Below are 17,442 nucleotides of genomic sequence, written 5' to 3' on the forward strand. Positions count from 1 at the left end.
TTTGAATCTTTTATTGTATGTGTATGTGTATAGAAATGAATATGCAGAATAAATTTTGAGCTAAAAGGTAATATGGGTTTTTTTCTTTCAGTGAATTTCATTGTACTCTTATTTTTACAAAAATTTAAACCTCTTATTATACCATTTTAAAATCATTAGGTCTTAGAAAATTAAACTGAATAAACCTAATGTGTATGTTTGGCAAAACCTTCCACAATGACTTGTGTGTAATAGAAATTTATATAATTAACAACAAACACACACACAGAGTAAGAAGATATAAGGTAATTAATATCCTACATTTGGAACAGAAGCTCTTTTTTTTAGCTTTCTGTTATATCTTCATATATTTATTCTTTTTTTAAAATTAAATTCTAGTTAACACAGTGCAATATTGGTTTTAGGAGTAAAATTTGGTGATTCATCACTTACATACAGCACCCATTGCTCATCACAAGTGCCCTCTTAGTACCCATCACCCATCTAGCCCATCTCCTACTTGCCTCCCTCCATCAACCCTCAGTTTGTTCTGTATCATTAAGGATCTCTTGTGGTTTGTTTCCCTCTCTTCTCTCCCCCACCCTTTACCTATGTTCACCTGTTTTGTTTCTTAAACTCCACATGTAAGAAATCATATGGTATTTGTCTTTCTCTGGTTGACTTATTTCATTTAGCATTGTATATTCTAGCTCCATCCACGTCATTGCAAATGGAAAGATTTCATTCTTTTTGATGTCTCAGTAATATTCCCATATCATATATTATATACACACACACACACATACACACACACACGCATGCACACACGCATCTTCTTCATCCATTCATCAGTTGATGGACATTTGGGTTCTCTCCATAGTTTGGCTATTGTTGATAGTGCTGCTATAAACATTGGGGTGCATGTACCCCTTTGAATCTGTATTTTTGTATCCTTTGGATAAATACATAGTAGTGCAGTTGATGGATCATAAGGTAGTTCCATTTTTAGTTTCTTGAGGAACCTCCGTACTGTTCTCCAGAGTGGCTGCACCAGTTTGCATTCTTACCAACCGTGCAAGGAGGGTTCCCATTTCTCCACATTCTTGTCAACAACTGTTGTTTCTTGTGTTGTTAATTTTAGCCATTTTGACAGGTGTGAGGTGGTATCTCATTGTGGTTTTGATTTATTTTGTCCAACCATCTGGATGTCTTCTTTGGGAAAATGTCTATTCATGTCTTTTGCCCATTTCTTAACTGGGTTATTTGGTTTTTGGACATTGAGTATGGTAAATTCTTTACAGATCTTGGATGTTAACTCTTTATCAGATACATCATTTGCAAATTATCTTCTCCCATTCTGTAGGCTGCCTTTCAGTTTTATTGATTGTTTCCTTTGTAGTGCAGAAGCTTTTTATCTTGATGCAGTACCAATACTTCATGTATTTATTCTTATAGAGCTTATTCTATGTTATTTGTGTTTTGTGTATGTATCTCACTACCTACGCTAGGAAAATTGGAGGCTTTTTCATGTTTATATCTTCTACAGAGTGCCTTGAAGATAACTTGGTGCCCTAAAACTTTTGACTTACGTCAAATTAAAGAATTATATATAGGTATGTTTTCAGTATTGCAGATATAACCAATTAAGTTACCTATCACCAAGAATATCTCCAAAGGCTTAAATTAACTTACAAGTCCTTACATGGTTTCTCATGAGTACATTTTAATTTTTATTTATTTATATTTTTAATTTAATTTAATTTATGTTTTTAGTTTATTTTTTAAAATTCAAGTATAATTAGCATACAGTATTATATTGGTTTCAGGTGTACAATTCCGTACATTTCTCAGGGCTTATCAAGACAAGTGTACTCTTAATCCCCTTTATCTGTTTCACTCATCCCCCACCAACCTCCTCTCTGGCAACCACCAGTTGGTTCTCTTTATTTAAGAATGTTTTTTATTGTTTGTCTCTTTTATCTTTGTGTGTTCATTTGCTTTGTTTCTTAAATTCCATATGTGAGTGAAATCATACGGTATTTGTCTTTCTCTGCCTGACTTACTTCAGTTAGCATAATACCTTCTAGGTCCATCCATGTTGTTGCAAATGGCAAGATTTCATTCTTTTTAATGACTGAGTAATGATCCACTGTGTGTGTGTGTGTGTGTGTGTGTGTGTGTGTGTGTGTGTGTGTAAAACATCTTTATTCATTTATCTATCAATGGAAATTTGGGTTGTTACCATATCTTGACTTGTGTAAATAATACTGCAATAAACATAAAAGTGCATATATCTTTTCGAATTGTGTTTTTGTTTCTGTTGGGCAAATACCATTTAGTGGAATTACTGGATCATATGGTAATTCTATTTTAAATTTTTTGAGGAATCTCCATAATGTTTTCCTCAGTGGCTATACCAGGCTGCTTTCCCACCAACACTGCATGAGGCTTCCTGTTTCTCTACATCTTCACTAGTACTTATTATTTCTTCTGTTTTTGCTTGGAGCCATTCTGACAGGTATAAACTGATATTTCATTGTGGTTTTGATTTGCATTTCCTTGATGATTAGTGATGTTGAGCATCTTTTCATGTGTCTGTTGGCTATCTGTATATCTTCCTTGGAAAAATGTCTAATCAGTTCCTCTGCCCATTTTTAAATTGGATTATTTGGTTTTGGGGTGTTAAGTTGTAGAAGTGCTTTATGTATGTTGTATATGTACCTTAATAAGACATATCATTTGCAACTATCTCTTCCCATTCAGTAGGTTTTCTTTTCATTTTGTTGATGGTTTACTTTCTGTGCAGAAGCTTTTTATTTTGGTGTAGTCCCAGCAGTTTAATTTTACCTTTGTGTCCCTTGCCAAGGGACACATATCTAGAAAATGTTTCTATAGCTGATGTCAAAGAAGTTACTGCCTATGTTATTTTCCTGGGAATTTTATGGTTTCAGGTCTCACATTTAGGTCTTTAAATCATTTTGAGTTTATTTTTGTGTATGTTATAAGAAAGTGGTCCAGTTTCATTCTTTCACATGTAGTTGTCCAGTTTTCCCAACACCATTTGTTGAAGAGACTATCTTTTTCCCTTTGTATTTTCTTGCCTCGTTTGTTGTAAACTAATTTAACATAAAAGCATGGGTTTATTTCTGGGCTTTCTTTTCTGTTCCATTGATCTATGTGTCTCTTTTTGCGCATATACCATACTGTTTTGATTATTACAGCTTTGTAGTGTAGATATCTTAAAGCCTAGGATTGTGATACTTCCTGCTTTGTTTTTCTTTGTCAAGATTACTTTGGCCACTCAGGGTCTCTTGTGGTCTCATACAAATGTTAATATTATTTGTTCTAGTTCTGTGAAAAGTGCTATTTGTATTGATAGATCTGGATTGCATGAAATCTGTAGATTGCTTTGGGTAGTATGGATATTTTAACAAAATTCCAATCCATGAGCATGGAATATCTTTCCAGTTGTTTGTGTTATCTTTAATTTCTTTCATCAGCGTTTTATAATAATCAGAGTATGGGTCTTTCACCTCCTTGGTTAAGTTTATTCTTTGGTATTTTATTCTTTTTGGTGAAATTATAAATGGGCTTGTTTTCTAAATTTCTCTATTTGCTATTTCATTATTAGTTGATAGAAATGCAACAGATTTCCATATATTAATTTTGTATCCTGAGTCTACTGAATTCATCTTTAGTTCTAGTAGTTTTTTGTGGATTCTTTAAGGCTTTTTCTGTATAGTATCATGTCATCTGCAAATAGTGACAGTTTTACTTCTTCCTTACAATCTGGATACTTTTTACTTCTTTTTGTTGGATTTTTTGTTTGGGTAGAACTTTCAGTACTATGTTTTTCTTTTTTTTTTTTAAGTTTATTTATTTATTTTGAAAGAGAGAGAGAGAGAGCAGGGGAGGGGCAGAGAGAGAGAAGAGAGAGAATCCCAAGCAGGCTTCGTGCTGTCAGTGCAGAGCCCTTTGTGGGGCTATAATTCATGAACTATGAGATCATGACCTAAGCTGAAGTCCAGAGTCAGCTGCTTACCAACTGAACCACTCAGGCATCCTCCAGTACTATGTTGAACAAAAGTGGTGAGAGTGGACATCCTGGTCTTGCTCCTGCTCTTAGAGGAAAAGCTCTTGGTTTTTCACCATTGATTATGATATTAGCGGTGTGTTTTTCACATAAGGCCTTTATTATGTTGAGGTGTGTTCCCTCTAAACCTACTCTGTTGACAGTTTTTATCATGAATGGATGTTGTAGTTTCTCAAATGCTTTTTCTGCATGTATTGAAATGATTATATTGTTTGTCTCTCGTCAGTGTGATGTATCACATTGATTTATTTGCAAGTATGAACCACTGGAATAAATCCCACTTGATCATGGTGAATTTAATGTATTGTTGAATTTGGTTTGCTAATATTTTGTTGAGGATTTTTGCATCTATGTTCATCAGAGATATTGGCTTATAGTTTTCTCTTTTTGTAGTGCCCTTTTCTGGTTTTAGTATGAGGGTAATGCTGGCCTCAGAGTGAATTTGGAAGCTTTCTTTCCTCTTCTATTATTTGGAATAGTTTGAGAAGAATAGGTATTAACTCTACTTTAAATGTTTGGTAGAATTCACCTGTGAGGCCATCTGGTCTTGACTTTTTTTGTTCGTTTTGAGGTTTTTGATTCAATTTCACTGCTGGTAATGGGTATGTTCAAATTTTCTATTTCTTCCTGATTCACTTTTGGAAGGTTATATGTTTCTAGGAATTTATCCACGTCTTGTAGGTTGTCCAGTGTGTTGGCATATAATTTTGCATAATATTCTTTTATAATCCTTTGTATTTCTGTGGTATTGATTGTTATTTCTCCTTCATTTCTGATTTTATTTATTTATTTGAATCCTCTTCTTTTTTCGATGAGTCTGGGTAAAGTTTTATCAGTTTTGTCAGTGTTTTGTCAGTGTTTTCCAAGAACAAGTTCTGGTTTCATTAATCTATCCTATTGGTTTTTTTTTATCTCTATTTCATTTGTTTTTGCTCTAATTTTTATTATTTTCTTCCTTGTACTAGCTTTGAGCTTTGTTTTTCTAGCTCCTGTAAGTGTAAGATTAGGTTGCTTATTTGAAATTTTCCTTGCTTCTTGAGGTAGGCCTGCACTGCTATAATCATCCCTTTTTGAGCCACTTTTGCTGCATCCCAAAAATTTCGGAACGTTGTGTTTTCATTTTCATTTCTCTCCATGTATTTTTGTTTTAATTTCCTTTTTGATTTCTTGGTTGATGCATTCATCATTATGTAGCCTCCATGTATTTAGGTGCTTTCCACATTTTTTCTTGTGATTGATTTCTATTTTCACACCATTGTGGTCAGAAAAGAACCATGATATGATTTCAGTCTTTTTGAATTTGTGGACCCTTGTTTTGTGGCCTAACGTGATCTTCTCTGGAGAATATTTCATTTGCACTTGAAAAGAATATGTATTCCACTGTTTTTAGATGGAGTAATCTAAATATATCTTTTAGATCCATTTGGTTTAATGCGTCATTCAAAGACACTGTTGCCTTGTTAATATTCTGCCTAGGTGATCTGTTGATGTAAGTGGGTTGTTACAGCTCACTACTATTGTTGTATGACTGTCAGTTTTTTTCCTTTATGTATGTTAATGGTTGCTTTATGTATTTAGTTGTTCCTACGTTGAGTGCACAAATATTTACAATTGTTATATCCTCTTGCTGGATTGTTGCCCTTATCATTATGTAGTGTCCTTCTTTGTCTTTTTTATAGTCTTTGTTTTAAAGTCTGTTTTGTCTGAGAAAAATATTGCTGCCCCAGCTTTCTTTTTGCTTCCATTTGCATGGTAAATGCTTTTTCCACCCCTTTACTTTCAATCTGCATGAATCGTTAGGTCTGAAGCCAGTTTCTTGTAGTTAGCTCATAGATGGGTCTTACTTTTTTTTTTCTTAACATTTATTTATTTTTGAGAGACAGAGACAGGCAGAGCATGAGCAGGGAAGGGGAAAGAGAGAGAGATACAGAATCTGAAGCAAGCTCCAGGCTCTGAGCCGTTCGTTGGCACAGAGCCCGACACAGGGCTCAAACTCACGAACTGTGAGACCATGACCTGAGCTGAAGTCGGAAGCTCAACCGACTGAGCCACCCAGGCACCCTGATGGGTCTTGCTTTTTTATCTGTCACCCTGTGTCTTTTGATTAGAGTCCATTTACATTCAAAGTAATTATTGACAGGTATGTACCTATTGCCACTTAGTTACTTGTTTTATGATTGTTTTTGTAGTTCTTCTCTGTTCCTTACTTCTCTTGCTCTCTTCCCTTGTGATTCTATGGCTTTCTTTAATGATATGCTTGGATTGCTTTCTCTTTTTCTCATATCTGTTCCAGGATTTTAGTTTGTGGTTACTCTTCAGCACACATAGAACATTTTACACATATAGTAGTCTATTTTAAGTTGATGGTCACTTAATTTTGAACATATTCTAGAAGCACTAAATTTTTACTCTCCCCTCCCATGTTTTATGTATATGATGCCATATTTTACTTTCTTTTATTTTGTGAATCTCTTGAACTGATTTTTATAGATATAATTTATTTTACTGCTTTTGTGCTTTAACCCCCATACTAGTTTTATAAGTGATTAATTTTTATTATGTTTGTATTTTACTGTGAAATTTTTTCCTTTCACAATTTTCTTTCTCCTGAGTATGGGCTTTTCTTTCTACTCAAATAATTCTCTTTAATGTTTCTTGTAAGGTTGCTTTAGTTGTGATGAACTCCTTTAACTTTTGTTGTCTGGGAAATTCTTTATCTCTCCTTCTATTCTGTATGATAGCCTTGCTGAGTGTTTTTGGTTACGGGTTTTTTCCTTTCAGCTCTTTGAATAAATCATGCCACTCCCTTGTGGCCTGCAGAGTTTCTGCTGAAAAACCAGCTGATAGTCTTCTGGGTTTCCCTGTATGTAACTGATTTCTCTTGTTGCTTTTAAAATTCTTTCTTTATCGCTACTTTTTGTCATTTAATTATTATGTGCCTTGGTGTGTACCTTCTTGGGTTGATTTTGTTGGGGGCTCTCCATGCGTTCTGGAATCAGGTATCTGATGCCTTCTACAGATTAGGGAAGTTTTCAGCTATTATTTCTTCAAATAAATTTTCTGCCCCCTTTTCTCTCTCTTGTCCTCCTGGAATCCCTATAATGCAAATGTTATTATGCTTGATGATGTTGCTGAGCTCCCTTAACTTATTCTCAGTTTTATTATTCTTTTTTCTTTTTACTGTTCAGTTTGCTTTCCAGTACTCTGTCTTCCAGCTTTATGATCCATTCTTCTGCCTTCTCAAAGCTACTATTGATGCCTCTAGTGTATTTTTAATTTTATTTATTGAATTCTTCATCTCTGATTGGTTCTATTTGTTTTCTATCTTCTATCTTTTTCTTGAAGGTCTCACTGAGAGCCTCCATTCTTTTCTCAAGTCCAGTAAGTATCTTTATGACCATTACTTTGATTTTTTTTTAATCAGGCATATTGCTTGCCTTTGTTTCATGTAGCTCTTTTGCTGTGATTTCGTCTGTTCTTTCATTGTGACATATTCCTCTGTCTCCTCATTTTGTTTCACTATCTATGTTTGTTTCCATGTATTGGGAAAGGCAGTTATGTTTCCTGGATCTTGAAAGTAGTGACATTATGAGGAAGAGGTCCTATGGTGCTCTGTGGCACAATACCCTCTGTTCACCGGAACCAGGAGCTTCAGGGGTGTCTCCTGTGTGGGTTCCATACACCCTACTGTTGTGGTTAAACCTTGTTTGCCTTCAGTCCAGTCAGCTGCAGTGGCTCACTTTACCTGTTGTGGGCAAGATTTGGTCCCTGTGCTGTTAGGAGGCCAGTTGGAGGTCCCTGTGGACTTGTAGCTGGGTGACGTCAGCAGTCAGGCCAGAGGACTGTTTGTTAGGGCTGCAAAGTAACCTCAAACTGCAGGGCTCTCTCCTCGAGCTGCCTCTTTGGAGGTTTCTGTGGTGGGCGGGGCTGGCAGTGAGACTAAGACCCTCTGCTGGGGCTGCAGATGCACTGATCAGCAGGGCACTCTGTCCAGCCTGCCAGGGGTAAGGCCAGCTGCTGGGGCTGCAGTGGGATTGGTGTGTGTAGTTTCTTCCCCTCTCACCAGGGCAGGCGTCACCTTGGAGTGTTGCCAGCCCCTTTTGCGGCCGCTTGCAGGATGAGATGCAGGAGGAGCCACTTTGGAGGGACTCTGGCAGAATGAGGCAGGTTGGATGGGCTGAATCCACAGGAGAATGCAGGGGTGGAGTGCACGGTGTCAACAAGATAGGTGGAGGGTGCTCAAGCTGGTTTTCACAGGTGTCTGGCTACCTAGGCTTGGGCCAGGGGTTGGCGGGGCAGTGGGAAGAAATGGCACTTGCCGGCTCTTTTGTTCTTGGAGAAGTCTCCTAAAGCTCTCTGTCACTCCAGCATGCATTCTGAGATGACTAAATAACTCTCCTGCCCATAAACCCCATGCACTTTTCAAACTGCTGCTTCTGTGCTATATCTTGGTGGGATCGTTTGTTGTCCTGTCTCATTAGGGCAGAGACGCAGTTTCTTATTGCTTTCCACATCTCCCAGAACTAAGCCTGCCGACTTTTAAAGTACTGGAGTTAAGCCCCACTGGTTATAAAAAACTCATGAAGTTAAGCCCCACTAGTTTTCAAAGCCAAATGTTACGGGCACTTGTATTTCTAGTGCAGGTCCCCTGTGCCTGGGGTGCCTGGGATGGAGTCTGTTTCTCTACCTTCTCCGTGCTTGTAGTGTCCCTCCCATCTGTGATTAGTCTCACTGGGAGTTTGGTTCCCCACCATGTCTTTGCCCCTCCTACCTTTTTTTGATGTGGCCTCCTCTCTACAATTAACTGTGGAAAGTCTGTTCTGCCATTCTTCAGGTCATTTTCTGCTTTGGTTGTGCTGACGTGGCTGTTACTAGGTGTGTTAGTTGGACCAGGTGAGGTTAGGATCCTCCTCCTCTGCCATTTTCCCAGAAGTCTTCCCATTTTTAAATAAATATTTTGAAATGCTTTCAGTTCAATCATCATTGCATATATAAGAGTTAAGATAAAGAATGTTTTCTAACTAGACAGTTTGGTTTTTATTATGTTGTTTATAGGGTAACTTCAAGTACCTAAATGCATCATTAATAAGTATTTTTATGGGGCCAGTTGCTGTGAAAAGATTATTCTTTAGGTCAAAAGTACAGTTAATTTAGTGTTTGTTTTAACACTAATATTTGAGATTGGCTTATAAGATAAATCTCTTTTTCTTTTTGCATATTCTTGGAATATGGTAGATCCTAACTAGGATTGCAGAGTAGATAAAGTTTCTGTCAGTGCAAAGTCTCTTCACCTAATGTCGGTCATAAGCTTCTGAAAATAACTTTGCGTCTCAAGGAATCTTGGATGTAAAAGGAACCTAAGAGGTGCACGTGGGTGGCTTCAGTCTGGTGAGTGTCAGGCTCTTGATTTTGACTCAGGTCATGATCCCAGGGTTGTGGGATTAAGCCCCACGTTAGGCTCTGGGCTAAGTGTGGAGCCTGCTCAAGATATTCTCTCTCTCTCTGTCTGTCTCCCCCTCTGACTCTCTCCCCTGCTCATGTACACGTACTCTCCCTCTCTCATTAAAAGAAATAATAATAAATAAAAGGAACCTAAGAAACAGCTACTCCAGTCCCCCCACCCTTTGTTTCTATCTATACACACAAATACACACACACACACACACACACACACACACACACACACACTATAAGAGCCATATTTTTTTTATTAAGGTAGCACAGGGAGTCATCAGCAATCTCTGGCTTTTGCTTTATGTTCTGTTTTGTTCTCTTATGTGATTTAAGGGGACCTACACATAATTCAAAGGTCCCCGATAGTTTGCCTACTTTAAACACCCATGGATCTATCATAGTTTGAAATGATCATAATAGTCAGTGATTTATTTTAAAACATTTCCCCTTAAGAAAACCCTAAAAGAGAATTATGGTGGTTGGAATGGATGACCATTGCCAGGAAGATGGCATGGTCATACTACAATAGTAGCTGTCCCAGTTCTTCCCAGAAGAGGAGAAACCTGCAGTCCCTAGAGAAAGAAAGCATGGCCAAAATCTGAAGCCCCAGAGGAATAATACGTTCAGACACACTCCATGCTTCAGGGCCTGGTGAGAAGCCAGGAGTCAGTGTGGAAGCATCGGACCCCTGGCCACAGCCTAACACAAACTTTGTCTCCTTTAAAATTTCACCACAAAAACCTGAATAATTTAAATTTGGATTATGTAGAGAAATGGTTGGAGAGAGATGAATTTCATAGTGATTAAGGGAAGCAAGCATTTAACTAAAAACTAGTAAAATAACAATAATGAGGAAAGAAGAAGCTGAAACCCTGAAATTAGCAAATTGAAAAACAACTAAAAATACACACATAATATCTTAAGGAATCATATGCTGTGTGACCTTTTATCACTGGTGCCTTCCCCAGCCTCATTTGAATGCAGTATATATTTCTTCACGAGTTTGAGTAAGGAGAAGCAGCTTAAGAAGAACTGGAGATTATAAAAGATTGCTATTTTGAACAACTTTTCTAAATGTGTGATTTGTGCTGTGCTCCTGAATCATAATATCCCATCACTTTAATTTTTTGTTTGGGGTGCCTGGGTGGCTCAGCTGGTTAAGGTCTGACTCTTGATTTTGGTTCAGGTCATGATCTCACAGTTTGTAGGTTCGAGCCCTGCATTGCACTGTCAGTGCAGAATCTGCTTGGGATATTCTCTCTCTCTCTCTCTCTCTCTCTCTCTCTCTCTCTCTCTCTCCCCCCTTATCCCCTCCCCCACCTTCACTTTCTCTATCAAAATAAAAATAAATAAACTTAAAACAATGTTGGGGCACCTGGGTGGCTCAGTCGGTTTGAGTGTCTGACTTGGGCTCAGGTCATGATCTCGCAGTTCATGAATTCGAGCCCTGAATCGGGCTCTGTGCTGACAGCTCGGAGCCTGCTTCAGATTTTGTGTCCCCCTCTCTCTCCACCCCACCCCTGCTTGTACTCTGTCTCTGTCTTTCAAAAATGAATAAACATAAATTTTTTTAAATAAATTGTTGATTAATGACTTTAATCTACTTTTTCTGTTTTAGACTATTTCATCAATCTCCAAAACAGCTTCTATAAACTATTAAACAACCAGTGAGAGGATTCAGTTATTACTAGTCTTCTCAGAATTACCACCAATGACTTGTGTTTTCTTGTATCAATAGGTGTTTACTCATGGATTAGCTGAAAAGAAAGCCTTCAATTCTTTTGACAGAAACAGTAACATCACATATAAATATCTGGGCTCTGGGGTTAAATTGTCGGGGTCATATCGGGCTCTTAACGCCTCTTTGCTCATGTTATAATGATATCAGTCTCATTGGACTTTTCATTCAGCAGATATTTGTTGAAGCCAAAGTAGTTTCTAGGCACTGGGGATATGGAACAGGCAAAACCCTCTGCTTACAAGGAGCTTACATTCTAATGGAAGAACACAGAAAATAGACACACAAATCAGTAAACTATATAGTATGTTTGAAGGTGAAAAGTGCCATAAAGAAAAATAGAACAGTATAAAGAGGATGAGAGTCCTGGAGGAGGGAGGCATGCAATTTTGAATAGGGTGATCATAGTAGGTCTCACTGAAAAGATAAATTTGAACAAAGACTTGAAGGAGGTGCCATCAAGAGCCATGCAGATGTATGGGGGAAGCATATCAAGGCTTCAGGTGGGAGTATGCTTGGTGGGCTCGAAAAAAAGAATGGAGTCGGTGTGGCTGGACCTCTCCAGTGAACAAGGTGGGGAGAGGTGATGATTCAAAGAGGCAGAGGGTGGGGGTCAGTTGAGTAGGGCCTGTACCATTGTAAGGACTTTTACCCTGAGTAGAATGGTATTGCATAGTAGTATAGAATGTTTCAAGCGGAAGAGTGGCAAGGATCCCCTTTTTAAAAGGATCACTCACTCTGGCCTCTGTGTTGAGAATCAGTGTTAGGGGGACAAGTGTGGAAACAGAGACCCGAGTAAGTGATCACAACCACACAAGTAAGAGATGACAGTGGCTTGGACCAATGTGCTAGCAATGAAGGTGGTAAAAAGATGTTGAATTTTATTTTATTTCTTTTTAAAAGACTTTTGTTTTTAAGTAATCTCTACATCCAACATGCGGTTTCAACCTATAACTCCAAGATCAAGAGTCTCATGCTCCACCACCTGAGCCAGCCAGGCACCCCAAGCTGTTGAATTTTAATACATTGTTGAATTTTAAATACATATTAAAACGTAGAGTCAATAGCATATGCTTGTGATTGGATATGGAGTGCGAGAGAGAGAAGAATCAAGGATTTTGGCTTAAGCACTTGGAAATATGGAATTGCCACTAATTGAGGAGGGGAAAACTGTGGTGGAGCAGGTTTTAGGGAAGAGATCATAAGTTCAGTCTTGGCACATTAAGTTTGAGATGTGCATTAGACATCAAGTGGAAAGCATGAGTTGTCAAAAACATTTATGTGTCTGGAGCTGGGGAGAAAGGTCCAAGCTAGAGATCACTGTAGGAGTTGTCGGAATGTAGAATTCAAAGCATTGAGTTTGGGTAATTTCACAGAGAGTTTGGGATCTGGAATCAGACTAATTGGTACTTATTAGCTGAGTGACTTTGGGAAAGCCACTTTGCTTCTCTGTGACTCATTTTCTCCATCTGTAAAATGAGAAAAATAATAGTAACTATCTCATGGGTTAAAATTAAAATTTAAATCAAAATCACTAATACCTACAAAGCACTTAGAACATGACATTTATTTGATATGTATATTCAATAAGTATTAACTGTTAATTTTCAGTACAACTATTCTGTCTGTATACATACTAGGACATCACAAATACTTGCACAAACTCCTGTCACTGATATAGCAATACAGCTTTTTATCCTGTGGTGTTATGTTTTTGTTTTGGGCTTGTTAATTGGTACTAATTCCCCTTAGTTGGTTTTGCTTCCAGAATTAAACTGCTTCCAGAATTTCCTTCCCGGAGTTTTGGTGTTTGCTCTGCTTCAGTTGTTGATATATTTTGAAAGCCTGTATATATTTTAATATCTGTTACTTGTTCCCAAAGTTTCTTCAGTGCTCTTCTCCTTTGCTTTTCTTAGTGCTCAGCAGAGGAGCAGTCAGGTTCACAAGAAAAACACAATTGGAAATCAGGTAGGAATTTTTAAAATAATCAGTGCATGCACTCTCCCCAAAGTTTGAACTCAGTCGCTTGATTGACTGCTTTTTAATGCAAATTAATCATGTGCAAATCTTGCTGAAAATGCAGCTTTTTGTTTTGTTTTTGCTTTTAAGGTTTTTGGAGTGTGTTGCCTTTTTTTTTTTTTTTTTTGCTACTTTATGCACTTAACTTTATTGATTTATTTTAAATAACTTTTCTGCTACTTGCTCTGCTTTTCAAAATTGACTCCTTGTGTCTTACTTTGCTTGCTTATGTTACCCCTAAATTTGATTTAACATCGAATCTGTGAGTCAGTTCAAGGTTAAAATATGGTGAGTAGTTGCATGAGCTTCTGATGCTGCTGACTAGTTCACACATTTGCACAGCTTGGTAACAGTGAAGGGACAGCTCATAAAAGAAGGCAGTTGTTGGATTTATCGCTGCCATACCAAATTTTTGTTGGTTAATGAAGATGTTAATTCCTAAGAAGATCTGATCTTTTGAGTTTTTGTGTTTTGGGCTGACCAGCTGTCTCTGACTAATAGCGCTCTGCAGAGATTGCATTAACTCTGACAGTTTGCTGTTTCTTTTATGTTTTATGTGATAATGAATATTTGCATTGTTATTTCTTTTCAAGTCAAAACAATGATGATTTTATAGGTTTTTTTAAATTCAGAGGTACAATTATTGAACAAATTGAAACCTCTGCTCTAGAAGTTTTTCCATTGTTTTGAAAGGAGAAGAGGTAATAACAGACTTTATTTTAAAAACTTTTTTCTGAACTAAAGCATATAATTCTTTGCTATTTCAGGGAACCAATCTTCCGCCTTCAAGGCAAATTGTACGAGCTAAGTTCTGTAAGCTTTACTGTTGCTTTTTCATTTAGCTTCCCAAGGGCAGAGTTTGTCTTTAACTGATTAACTCAACTAGCGCTTGCTACTAATTTTTTTTTAACTTAGGTTGTCTTGTCCGTAACACTCTATCATTGATATAAAAATCCTCTTAAGAGGGTTCATCCCTTCACTGCTAATAACTTGCTGTGATTGAAAGGTATGAACTAGTATACTCTAAAATGCTGTAATAATAAACCCTTAACATTGTGGGTGCTTTGATTATTTCTCTAATTTTAATGGGCCTTAAAATAATTAAAATCATTAATGATCTTCATCTCTGTCCCTTTATGCTCTGTTGTTACAAGGTGTAAGCCTTTCTCTACCACTTGTATGATAATGTTTCCAATAAATGTAGTTGGTACTTGTAAAAGGTGGGTATTAAACCCCTGGTTTTCGATGTATTTGTTATAAGTCAACTTAATTATAATTATTTGTATTTATTTAAAAAAATAAAACAAAACCAAAATTACATCAATTCCTATCTTACATGGCTTTAAAGTTGAATCTTTTAAAACCAGATATTGTATCTTCATTTTATGGAAGTGTAAAGATACTGTCAAATTTCTGGCATAGACATTTAAAAAAGACCAAAAAAATTACACTCTTATTTCTACCATGGATGAAGCAGCTTTAAAGTCTTTCTTCCAATTGTGCTCAAGTTGAGACTGAGATTGGAGCGTGGGCCAATTATTTGCCTCATGATGTTTTGGAAGAAACAAACTTTGGAACTAGACATTCCAGGGTTTAAATTCTGCTCTGTCACTTAGTAGCCATGTGGCCTGGGACAAACTGAACCCAAGTTTGCTCAGTTGTGTGATGGGAAAAATAGAAAACATTTCTGTAGGATGATTGATTCTGATGAGAATCAGAAATAATTTGCCTAATGAGGTTTGCAGCTGGATACTGGGTGTATGCCTGCAAACAGTATAAACCTTGCTGTTAGCAGGTAGGTACTGTTCTTGAAACTTCAGGGAGAAAAAATATAAAATCTAAGAAAATTACAAAAGTTATAAAATGAGAACAATTAAACACTTGGGAAAATTAGAAGCTGTGGCAAATTGTTCTGAAGCTTGCAATGCCCAGATTAAGGCTAGATGTGTGGTATAAAGGATTTATCCATAAAACCTTCCTCATGGTCAGAAGCGCTAGCTCGTAGAAGTTTATACTTATTGGAAAAGTGAGAGTATAGTGGCATAAATGCATATTTTAAATCAGATCTGAAAGGAAACTCCAAAGAGTTTTCAATTATAGATTGCTTCCAAATGCTAAAATAATGCTAATTGTGTTTCTGTGACTTACTTTCCCTGAGTACTTAAAAGCCCATACATTATGGAAGTTTTAAAATTCAAGAAAATAGAATTGAGTGAGTGTAATAATAGAATACAGATCCCTACCCAAAATCCTTACGGTCAGATGCACCTTTAATGCCAGAACTTTTTGGAGTTTAGAAAAAAAGTATATTGCATATTTCCTATATTACCCAATATCTCTGTGGGGTCAGAGACAGCACCCTTTAATTAAACACATCACGGTTCTACAGTAAAACAAATGAATAGTCCCATTAAGTAGATTAAATGAAAGATAAACGTATTTTTCTGTCAGGTTAGGTTTCGCTGCTTCATTTTTGTTTTGTTTGTTTGTTTTAAAAGAAAAACCTTTTGGGGCGCCTGGGTGGCGCAGTCGGTTAAGCGTCCGACTTCAGCCAGGTCACGATCTCGCGGTCCGTGAGTTCGAGCCCCGCGTCAGGCTCTGGGCTGATGGCTCGGAGCCTGGAGCCTGTTTCCGATTCTGTGTCTCCCTCTCTCTCTGCCCCTCCCCCGTTCATGCTCTGTCTCTCTCTGTCCCAAAAATAAATAAAAAATGTTGAAAAAAAAAAAATTTAAAAAAAAAAAAAAAAGAAAAGAAAAACCTTTTACTTTGCAAGTAAGGTGTTATGAACCTGTATATCTTATATATCAGGATCAAATTCAGTCATTGAATGCAATATAGTATATTTTAGAGAATCTTTTATTGTTTTTAGCTGCTGAGCAGAAATGAACCATGATTACTTGAAATCATTTTTTATGAATCTGAATGTCTGAGGTTGATTTCAGTTTCTACAAAAAGTTTTGGCCTATCAAAAAGCTCAAAGTCAGGGGCCATTGGAGCCCAGACTGTTAACTGATCCTGGAGTTGATGGGGCTGAAATATCCTGTGCTATCCTAGCAAGTGTTTATCCATTCTGATATTCCCTTCAGGCTCCTGGTTGTAAAAGATTCTTCTGTGCAGAATCTGCTCTGAAATATTTTAGAAGGATTTAAGGAAAGTAAAACTCCTCTTTAAAGTCAATCCCATTAGTTTTTGGCTTCCTAGAAATTTGTCATCTTGGCAGTTCCACAAGTTGATGTCAACATATGTACAAAAAAATGTGAGCACACAATTAGCCTAAAGTTGCACTGCCCAGTAATTTAACTGTAACCTTCATTCATCCCTTCACTCATCAAATATGTATCCAACACTTAAGAGTACCCAAACCTGTGGTAGATGTTTAGAATAGAATGATGAATAAATCATGGGTCCGATAAGGAGCTCACAGCCCAGTGGGGATGATGGTAAGTAAGCAAATTGAAGTTGGCCTCCTCTTTCAAGCTTAGCTCCTTCTGATCCTTCAGGTCTCACTGAAATACCACTTCTGGAATGGGCTGGCCCTGAACACGAAGATCTAAAATCACCATCCCGCCCCTCCTTGTTGACATTATCTATTATCTTGTTATCTTATTTATTTTTTCATATTCCTTCACTAGGACCTAAGCTCCATTACAGCTATTTTGTGTGTGTGTGTGTGTGTGTGTGTGTGTGTGTGTGTGTTGCTGAAAGCCGTGGAGTATCATTGTAAGGTTTTAAGCACAATCATAACATCTTAGAATGATTATTCTGCCTACATGTGAAAGGTTTTGAAGGGAGGATGAGATTAGAAAAAGACTAGTTAGAAGGCTGTTGCAGACAAGAGATTATGGTGATCTGGGCTAAGCTATGTGTGATGGGTTTGAGGAGAAGCTGATGAATTCAGGACATAATAAACAGGAAGAGTCTAAAGGATTTACGATGAATTGGATGTTGAGGAGAGGGCCGGGGATGATCCCCAATGCTGTTTAGATATCTGATTTAGGCACAGATGAATGGAGATGCTGTTCATGGAGAAAGAAATATGGTAAGAAACTCAGATTTGGTTTCAGCGTTAGGAAGGGTAGATATATTGAATATGAGTCACTGTGGGAGACAGGAGTAAAAATGTCCAGAGGGACGTTTGATAAAAGTGTCTAGAGTTGAG

At 37.3% G+C, this 17,442-nt stretch overlaps 1 protein-coding gene across 17 annotated transcripts in view; it reads left to right on the plus strand.

Annotated features, from left to right (window-relative positions):
- The window catches only part of DNM3 (dynamin 3), a 571,670-nt gene that overhangs the window by 249,606 nt on the left and 304,622 nt on the right, over positions 1-17,442 (plus strand). For 12 of the 17 annotated variants that reach the window (XR_006198729.1, XR_006198730.1, XM_042924852.1 and 9 more), the window contains exons 13-14: positions 13,181-13,232; positions 14,051-14,080. Coding sequence is in view for 15 of the 17 variants with exons in the window: in XM_042924852.1 (XP_042780786.1) it covers positions 13,181-13,232; positions 14,051-14,080 (82 nt within the window). In the remaining 2 variants the exon portion in view is untranslated. The remainder of the gene's footprint in view (positions 1-13,180; positions 13,233-14,050; positions 14,081-17,442) is intronic. The other 5 variants (XM_042924860.1, XM_042924861.1, XM_042924850.1 and 2 more) reach the window with 1 other exon arrangement.

This window comes from Panthera leo, chromosome F3 (assembly GCF_018350215.1).
Source record: "Panthera leo isolate Ple1 chromosome F3, P.leo_Ple1_pat1.1, whole genome shotgun sequence".
NCBI classification, from domain to species: domain Eukaryota; kingdom Metazoa; phylum Chordata; class Mammalia; order Carnivora; family Felidae; genus Panthera; species Panthera leo.